We start from the raw sequence: 9,902 nt of genomic DNA, 5'->3' as shown, positions 1-9,902 counted from the left end.
TGTAAAAATAATAGAAGTCTGAAATGGAGTAAATTTGTTTTTGCAATATAGTGGAGTGGTTTTCAAAAATTTGTGAAATACAATTTAGCATAATTTACACTTTACATTTCATTGCTCACATTTTCTTTTTATTCTCTCTTTATTTCCATTTTAAGATTTTTAATTAATATACAACTAGTAAAAGTATGAAATGTGTTCATGAAATGAAATGGGATGGGAGAAATCCCCCTTTTTAATTTTTGTTCACTTTTTTCATTTATATCCAATTATACAATTCCAAAATAGAATAAACCATTTTGATATATTTCCATTTTCACTTTTTGTTATTCATAATACTTGTCTGAATAGGGTGGAATATGTTTGAATGCAAAATAGGATAGACATGTCTTTCAATATCTTATTTCCAGTTTTCAGTTTTTTTCATTTATACAAACATTGGTGTAAATTTTTTGATTGCAAAATGGTAAACAACCCTTTCCTATTATTTTCATTTCTTCATTTATAACTAGTATACAAGTCTACAATAATTGCAAGAATGAAAGGTTTGCTTTTCAATTTGAATTGGGAAAAATACTACTTCACTTACATTTTTATGTATTCCACACTTTGCTCATATTAATAATCAATAGAGTGCAAATAATATACCATAGGGAACATAAAGAACATAATGTAAAGAAAAGCACAAGACGTAAAACAATGGAATTTAATACATGGGTTAAAAATATACAATCCACACTGGAGCAAGATAAACAATAGATTGCAATTTGAAGTTGCACTCCACTGATTTCTTGATGCTTTGCTTATTTCTCTACTTCCACAGTTAGCACTAATCATTTATTATTAGCTGGCTATTTCATGGGTATACTATTTGCACTCTACATCTTTACATATACATGTATATTAAGTTATTGAGAATTAATATCTATTGATTGTTTTCTTCGTCATTTGAATCAGTATCCCAATGTTCACTAGTACTGTCACTATCATCTACATCTTCCATTTCATTTGAGAAGTCATTGTCTTCATCTGTGGGTATCATAACTGGGTTATTACTGGTGCTAATGTAATGGATCTTCTCTTCCACAAAGTAAGGAGAAACTCCCAAGCCTTCCAATTGTTTCGTAAGTTAGAGATGTCTTCATAAATAGCAGCACATTTTTGTAATAGTAATGCTTTCAACCCAGGCTTCATGTTCATAGTGCATTGATTCCTTATAGCCTGCAATTGAGCAAACTTTGCTTGAACAAGACGGATCATTTCTGTCTTGACAAGCTCCACCTCTTCTTCACACCTTTCTCTGTAGCTGTACAAACTGATTATCTTCTTCCTTACAGACTGAGGGATTTCATCATTAGTCTCATTTGAAACAGCACTAAAAATTGTATTTGATGGGTCCTTGATCTCATGGAAAGTCAACCTTTCCGATGTATCCACCAATGCATTAAATACAACCAAACACTTTTCCATGGATTTTGTGGCTTTACTGATTTGTGTTGACAGCTTAATGGCTATGCTTTGACCATCTGCAAAATAAAAAAACAATAGTACTGTCATACATTTTTGCTTGTTTAACAACAGATCCAGATACTCAATATGCTGCATGTGCTTCAACTGCTTTGCTAAAACAAATGAACACCATATAAATTATACTAGATTGCATAAATTATCAGCCACAAATGTATATCAAGCTACTTGCAGGAGAACAGTTGAAAATAGTTTTGAATATCGATAAATCATAACCTGCATATTTTTTCTTCATTTCTAAAAGAAATGTGCGTTCTGAAGCCAAACGATGTATGTCAAGCAATGCTAGAGTCTTCTTCTTAATAAACAATCGCTTCTTGACAGTTTCAAAAACTGTAGCATCCTCCTTCCATCTTGTTTTGATATTGTACTTTTTTTCTATGGAGACCAACTCCTTTTCTTTCCTAAAAATTGTAGAATAATGAATAATGAATATACGAATAAACTTGTCACGAGTGACCTTGCAGCACATCAGCTTCATTGTGTGGTTTTATATCTGCAGTTGACAGAGAATTGCACAATAATCATTGTCCACAATAATCAGGCATAAATTTTCACCTCTTTTTCTTATTCTGAATGGACTCTGTTGCCTCTTGACCTATATCCATGCATCTCAAGTCAGCACTGTGAAATACAATGAAGTGACTGTTAATTTTTTGGATATTATGTACACATTATTTGCCCAGTCTGGTGAGCATCATGATATTTTGAAATAAAAAAAGGCACTAAAACAACAACGAAACAATGAAATTATGTTTTTTTAACTTTTACAGTAACTACAAATAAACATTACCTTAACATTTGCACTTCAAGTAGGGTATCCACATACTTTTCATCCCAAAGAAGCTCGAGCACTAAAGTTCAAAAGAAAAGATAAACATTCTGGATTAGTAGTGCTTAAAAAATGAGTAGGAGTGTTTTATACCTGATAAAACACAATCTACGAGTTTTTTGAACTGCTTAAAACACTCATGAACAATTTATAAGATTTTGGTTCAACTAGAGCCACCATACACGTCACGAACATGGATTTTTATACTTCGATAGAGATTTGACGTCACAGGCATGCACAACCAGATTCAATAGAAGCTCCCACACGTTGGATATTGCGTGTCAAGGCAAAGACAGGCACGTTAGTCAAAGATTTTTAGGGTTGACTGTGACCTTGATGAAGACACGTGTCTTTATATAAAATCACTTGAATACTAATGAAGAGGACATTATCGGGTATAAAGGTTCATGCACGTGACGTGTATGGTGGCTCCAATTGGAACATAAGCTTATGAATTATTAATGAGTGTTTTAAACTTATTTATCAAACTTGATAAATTAACTAGTCCATCTTTTTAGATAGATTATGGCACCTAGATTATTGATTAATATTGAAAGCACCTCCTCCATACATGAAATGTGTAAAATTTTGAAAATATATTTTAAGTTTTACACAATTGTATTTATTCTTCCCTTGTGACTTTTATGTTCCTTAAAAGTGGAAAATTCAACCTTTTTTGGCAGTAATTTTAGTGTGATATTTTACCATTTTCTCTTGGCTTAATGTCTGTAAACTCTGCTGTTTTCCACTGTTTTATAACTTCTTCTGTGCATGGGTCTAAAGTGAGAAAATAATTTTTTTAAATAATTTTTTTATTTTTGAAGTTTGAGACTGTCATTATACATTACATTTATTGATAATTTATATCAGTGCAGTACAGATCATCTTTCATTTTCACAATGATACAGTTGTTGTCATACTAGTGAAAAGCAGTATGGGTACTACATTGATCATTTGTGATCATATAGCAGTCAATTTGAACATTTCAGATTTTCCTTGGCTCACATGATATCCACTCTATTATAATATGATATAGGTTGATAATCTGAATAACCGTAATATGGAGAATTTGAATTCTTACAGTGTTTCAGATTATCAACTTATATATTCATATTATGATAGAGTGGATTTCACATGAGCCAAGGAAAATCTCCAACTTTTTCTTTAGAAATACTGTTTCACTAAGTTAACATCCATTATTATATTATACATTATTACAATATATCATGTTTAAGGAAGGGAAAGGGAATTCACTTGAATGAGTTCATAATATTAAACTTTTTGTAACAAAAATTATATGGAAAACATACAAGAAAGAGTGGCCTCAATATCTTTAATATCGTTTTCCACGGTGACTGCAAGATCCTTAGCTTTTAATAATTTGTCCTTAAGAGACCTCCCTACAAAAAAAGAAATAAAAATATGTACATAATTATGATATAAGCTACTGTAATTTACATGCAATCAATGATAATAAGAAAACATAATAACATGATCTTTAGCTGCTATGAGGCAAGCAAGGCCCACACATACTCTCAGATCAAATAACAAATATATATATACTGTTTTGGCTCTGTAATAATATCAGTCTGTCTATTGCCAGGGTAAAAAAATTGATTCATACCAACAAAATAGTACTACATTTAAAGAGGAAAAATGTAACTTAGTATTTAGCTGTACCAAATTTCCTGTGAAGCCTTTGTCCATAAAAGATCAATGCATCAGTAAGAACATCAATTCTCTTTTCAGAAGACATTTCTTTTGTCATTGATGAATATCCTCTCAAGTAAGACCACAGTCTTTCAACCCCTTCACCATCAGTCAGCCCAACTCCTGCAATACGTCTTGGGTTGTATTCAATCTATAAATTAAACAAGTATAAAAGTATGAATATTTGAATAGTCTAGAGTACCTTAAACCTGTTTAAGAAAAGCTTCTGTGCTTTTGTTGCCATACATGACATATTCTAAAAAACAGTTGATTAGTTGATTATAAAGTACAGATATTTACCTGGCAAGATGCTTTATGTCCATAACAGTGGAATATGGGAATAGCCAAGTCTATGTTCTCAATCAGATTTTCTTGGTTGGTACACTTTGAGAAAAACCCATTAAAATGATGTTACTAATAAAGCAGGGGAGGCTATTATGCCCTCACACTCACTACTGACCCTTTATTCTTTATTCATATCACAAACATTGACATGCATGCTTGAAGAAAAAACAGAGAATTCAATAGTATGCATGAGAATAGCACATCAAACAAATTAATGCAACATGCCACAAATACTACAGTTAAAATATTTAATATCAACAATAACATGATCCCGTATATAAATGGAAATAATAGTTACTATCAAATTCAATCATAAACTCACCTTTAAATGAGATGCTAAAATACATGCAATGTCATACATAATGACAAGTTTTACTCCAGGTTTATCTTTTAAACTCTCTTTTAATTTGTTAATTTCGTATATTGAATATGAAATCCTATAAGAAAAGACAAGTGTGTATTTACAATGTATAATATATTTTTAAAAGAACAAAATTAATATTAAAATAAGACATATTTTCAATTTTTATTCTAGCATTCAAAATACAACATACACATAGCTTTATGTTAGTATAGGCATGCAGCCAGTTAGATAATTAATAAATTAAAGTAAATAAATAAAAATTGCTCAAGACAATCAAAAATACTTAATACAATGAACAGAAGCAGTGTTTATGTAAAATACAGTATAATTTATATTGCATGACATTTTTATCATTATACTGGTGACTGTTGTTCAACAGCAATAACGCATACAAGATTCCCTTGTCATTCACACATTATGCATGTAGCGCAAAAGAAAAAAGAAAAATACCTTTCCCCATACTTGAGATTGACAAAACTTTTTGGAAAGTCATGTCGGCACACTCTTCCAAAAACACCCTTCTCATCAAACAGTTTATTTTTTCCTTTAGACCGTAGAGACAGTAGCACTTCTCCTGCATGAAATCGGTTGCAGTTCTAATAAAAGAGAAATAATTTATACAAGAACATAATAAATCTGCACTTTTAAAAAAGATTGTGTGACATGGAAATCCTTAATGCTCATAATGGCTCCTTAATGCTCATAATGGCTCCTTAATGCTCATAAATACAAGAAATATGACAGATAGCCATAGGTTTTCAGTGGAAGATCCAAGATTTTGTCTATGATGACTAACATTTAGCTTTGTAACAGTCAAATATATAGATGTGTATCATACTTACTTCTTCAATCTTAGTCCCTTCTTTACCATAATTATCAACAAAGTTGTCAATATCTGTTTGATCACTGAACATTAATTCTTTGTGGCGTGGTTCTACTAGTCCTCCACCCTTCTTTTTCTTTCTTGTAAGACCCATGCAAGCATCAAGACTCTCTATCAATACACCTTCATCCTGAAATGATAATTTAAAATGCTTTTAATAATTTAGGCTAATGTAATTTGAAAAAAAATTAGTGTTAACAGTTTGACCAGGTACACTTTCTATTTAATTGTATCACATGTACAGCCAATCAGAACTACCCAGCAAATCTTATCAAAGCTACCAATCCATCACTTTTGGTACAGTGTGGATAAGAATTCAGATGATCCTCACATGTTGTAAAGAATGATTGATTGGTTATTTTTTTGTCAATGTTCCCTGTTCAAATCACAGTCTATAGAGGATACAGAAAAAACACTATTAAACTCAACCCAAAATGTTGTGTTGTCTGAATATAACATTGACTTTTGTGTTGAAAAAAAAAAAGAATATCCAAAATTTAATAAAATTCATATAGTTCTCACTACTACAAAGAGTATGAAAAAATAGGAAGAAAAAAGAAATCTCCGCTTATACCTCAGGGCACAATTGGCATTGAGTGCCATTGGTAAGTCCTGGACAAAAACTATGTAAATGCCGCATATGGTACTTGAACTGCCTGCAAGAAAATAGAGAATGAAAAATAAATTGCTGACCTGATTTAATTTCACCTAAGGTATTTTACAATAACACCATTTATATATAAAAGTGATTCAAATGTGTATTTTTAAAAAGTGCTTGTAAGAAAAATATACTGTAAATGCAGTTGTGTCCTATGTAAAATCTATAAGTTTTTTATTTGTCTTTGAAGAATTATGAATAATACATACCTGAATTCTTCAAAACAGCCAGAATTTAGAATTCCATACAGTGATGTACGCTAAACAAATAAAAAAAAGAATAATTAGCATTTTGGTATTGTAGTATTCAAGCCCCATTAACCCAATCTCCTAAAAGAAGGAACCAGGTTCACCTTTTTTATCATTTCAAATGAAAAATATTGGCATACTATGGAATACACTGTAAACATTGCTTACCACTGTTTTTCCAAGTTGAGGCTGTAATAAATCCAGAACTTCACTAAAGTCGTATAGTGATACTTGACATTGTAAAAAAAGCTTTTCCAGTAAATTCATCAATGATATGTGAAAAGCAGTGGTTGGTTTCACTGGTGAACCTGGCCAGAAATTGCACCGTACTAATGAGACTCCATATGGCTCACAGTCACACACCTCTACATGTTTGAAATGTTGTATCCCTGAAATGAAACATTTTAAGTAATATTAAAGATACAATTGATTGTTTAAGAGAGGATGAAATAATACATCAAAATGTGGCGAGAACAAGAAAGGTACACACAAGATGCACCACATTTTGACATCTTCTATAAGAGTACAGACGCACAGAAAAATGGAATCTATTTCTTTTATTCATAATTAAGCGGTTTTTGTGTTAAACATGGAGCGCATGATAAATGTTCGAAATGACTGTTATGATCATTTGTGCATCTGTTCTCTACTAACACACAACTCTTGACCAATCAAAGTGAGCATAGTATAAGAACTATCATGTAATATTCATTTATAATATAAATACACCTATTTCAAAACGTTCACATATAGAATGCTGGATAGGTGATAAGTAAAAGCACAGCAAAAAGAACTATGGATTTAAATATCGTTTTTTTAAAATAGGTGTATGCATAAAATGATTTTATGTAAAAACATGAAAGAAATTATGGGATGTCTGCGAATATCGAAGGCGTATAATCCAGTTCTTGAAGATTTTATTATTTCTGTTTATAGCTGTTGAATACACAAATACACAAATATTTAAACAAGTGAAATCACATTTTTGCATCAGCCTTACCAGAACTATCGACAAGGGTAAAGTTTCGCAGAACTTTTGTTGGGCAATTGTGACCGTATCCGATGATGCCATGGTCAACATAGAATGGTGCGAACATTTCATCCTAAAGGATAGTAAAAAAAACATGACTTGATATGTCATAAACAATTACTAAACGCTACAAAGTTGTGAATTTACCTTCCAAATTTCCAAAAGATGGAACTGGTTTCTTTTGAGGTGTAAATGTACTGCACATTGCTCACAGAAGAACTGTCGTGGACCACACTCTTGACATCGTATCTTGGCTGGTTGCGCATTACATTCAGAACATGCAGTTCTAGTTAAGGAGCATTCTTCCATAAAAGCATCGATCACTGATTGCCTTATCTTCTCCCAGTTGTTAAAAGAAAAAACTTGTCTTCTTTGATGAATAGAAAGTTCACATGTTGGCTCGTCGAGCAACACTTCGCTAGTACTAGAGCACGTTGTTTTCGTTTCTGATTTTTTTTCGGCAGTTTTCTTCACGACGTTAACGGGCACATACACGGAACGTTTACCACTCCGACTGATGAATGTGGTTTTCAATTTCACGGCTCGCAATTTCTTCATTAATAGATTGATTTTACAGTTATATTATATTTTGACAATGTTGCTCTAAGAAAATGGCTACTAGTAACGAGGCGGCGTCAAGCTGCAGACCCAAGCAACCAGAAAGCCAATCTAATCAGTGATTGGCTAAAATAAAACAATTGAACCATGTTCCACTTCAGTTGGTTTAGAGTACAGTCTGAAGAGGGTCCGACCCAAAGATCTAAATTTAGATATTGGGGTCGGACCCAGTTTAGATCAAGCGAAGACGGTGGTATAATAGACCAAATTATCGAATAGAATGGGTTAAAATCGAATAGACCAAATTATCGAATAGATTGGGTCAAAATCGAATAGACCAAATTATCGAATAAAACGGATCAAAACCGAAGAGACCAAATTAACGAATAGAATGGGTCAAAATCGAATAGACCAAATTATCGAATAGAACGGCTTTAAACCGAATAGACCAAATTATATAATAGAATGGGTGAAAATGGAATAGACCAAATTATCGAATAGAATGGGTGAAAATCGAATAGACCAAATTATCGAATAGAATGGGTCAAAACCGAACGGAATAGACCAAATTATCGAATAGAATGGGTCAAAATCGAATAGATCAAAATGTCGAATAGAATGGGTCAAGATCGAATGAGACTGGTGAAGATCGAATAAATCAAAAGATCGAATGGATAGGGTCAAAATCGAATAAATTATAATATCGAATACAATGGGTCAAAATCGAATAGATCAAAATATCGAATAGGATGGGTGAAAATCGAATAGATCAAAATATCGAATAGAATGGGTCAATATCAAATAGAGCAAAATATCGAATAGAACGGATCAAAATCGAATAGTTCAAAAGATCGAATAGAATGGGTCAAAATCGAATAGATCAAAACATCGAATAACCCGGTTGAAAATCGAATAGATCAAATTATGGAATAGAACGAAAATCGAATAGATCAAAAGATCGAATAACCCGGGTGAAAATCGAATAGATCAAATTATGGAATAGAACAGGTGAAAATCGAATAGATCAAAATATCGAATAACACGGGTCAAAATCGGATAGATCTTATATCGAATAAACGGGTCAAAATCGAATAGATCAGAATGTCGAATACTGGAATGGGTCAAAATCGAACAGATCAAAATATCGTATAACACGGGTCAAGACTTTTCGTTTAATTCCAGTAGGCAGGGCGCTATATTGCATACGCGACTACGTCTTCGTCAGTCTGCACTAAACTCATATTTGTTTAAAATCTCGAGCAAGCCCTCTACGCTTTGTGAATGTAACGTTGGCTCTGTTGAAACGGCTTGTCACTATTTCTTACACTGCCCTCGATATGCCGCTATCAACAAGCCCTGGGGGGTGGTACTCCCCTATATTTGAAATACGGGTATGTGCCGCCCTATAGGCTTTTGGGTCTGGGGTAGGGTATCATTTTTTGACATTTTGTCTGGGATAGGGTGTCATTTTAGTCTGGGATAGGGTTAACGACTTGGTCGTTTTTGTCTGCCTAATAGGCTACGCTTTCTGCAGACACAAAAACAATACAAATGATAATAAATATTGATTGCAATCGATTGTAAAACCGTATTTTCCGTCTTTTAGTCTGGGATAGGGTGTATAATTCTTAGTTTTGGTCTGGGGTAGGGTATGTAAAATCAAAATTTAGGTATGGGATAGGGTCAGGGTTTTGAGGTCCTGGCGGCACACCCTTACCCAAGTTGGGGTGGTAGTACCCCCCTCCCCCCG

The 9,902-nt window shown here is 32.8% G+C and overlaps 1 protein-coding gene and 1 long non-coding RNA gene across 3 annotated transcripts in view; both read right to left on the bottom strand.

Moving 5' to 3' along the window:
• Positions 1-9,902, bottom strand: part of LOC116288411 (uncharacterized) — a 45,879-nt gene that overhangs the window by 3,601 nt on the left and 32,376 nt on the right. The window lies entirely within an intron of this gene.
• On the bottom strand, positions 690-8,252 carry LOC148907152 (uncharacterized). 2 transcript variants are annotated; one of them, XM_089036336.1, is made up of 16 exons: positions 7,742-8,252; positions 7,565-7,667; positions 6,733-6,953; positions 6,526-6,575; positions 6,233-6,314; positions 5,618-5,788; positions 5,238-5,371; positions 4,734-4,848; positions 4,367-4,450; positions 4,037-4,217; positions 3,667-3,756; positions 3,062-3,133; positions 2,318-2,378; positions 2,083-2,148; positions 1,741-1,928; positions 690-1,523 (listed from the first exon to the last, which is right to left on the bottom strand). In XM_089036336.1, the coding sequence occupies exons 1-16, from the start codon at positions 8,150-8,152 to the stop codon at positions 1,036-1,038; spliced, it is 2,517 nt and encodes an 838-aa protein (XP_088892462.1). In that variant the 5' UTR covers positions 8,153-8,252; the 3' UTR covers positions 690-1,035. The 2 variants fall into 2 exon arrangements, with proteins under 2 accessions (XP_088892462.1, XP_088892461.1); XM_089036335.1 differs by having other exon boundaries at positions 5,226-5,371; positions 7,742-8,249.

This window comes from Actinia tenebrosa, unplaced genomic scaffold (assembly GCF_029948245.1).
Source record: "Actinia tenebrosa isolate PJP-AT-01 unplaced genomic scaffold, QUT_ActTen_1.0 PGA_scaffold4__44_contigs__length_22323623, whole genome shotgun sequence".
Classification (NCBI taxonomy): Eukaryota; Metazoa; Cnidaria; class Anthozoa; order Actiniaria; family Actiniidae; genus Actinia; species Actinia tenebrosa.
Note: the sequence above shows the minus strand (reverse complement) of the source record. Positions and strands in the feature narration are given on the sequence as shown.

Bases quoted from the DNA above. Each gene is read 5' to 3' on its own strand.
- LOC148907152 (XM_089036335.1), bottom strand. From the start codon at position 8,152: ATGAAGAAATTGCGAGCCGTGAAATTGAAAACCACATTCATCAGTCGG. The intron at 6,954-7,564 runs GTAAGGCTGATG...GTTTCATTTCAG, and splicing joins TACCCTTGTCGATAGTTCTG to GGATACAACATTTCAAACAT. The intron at 5,789-6,232 runs GTATAAGCGGAG...TTATCATTTCAG, and splicing joins AATGCCAATTGTGCCCTGAG to GATGAAGGTGTATTGATAGA.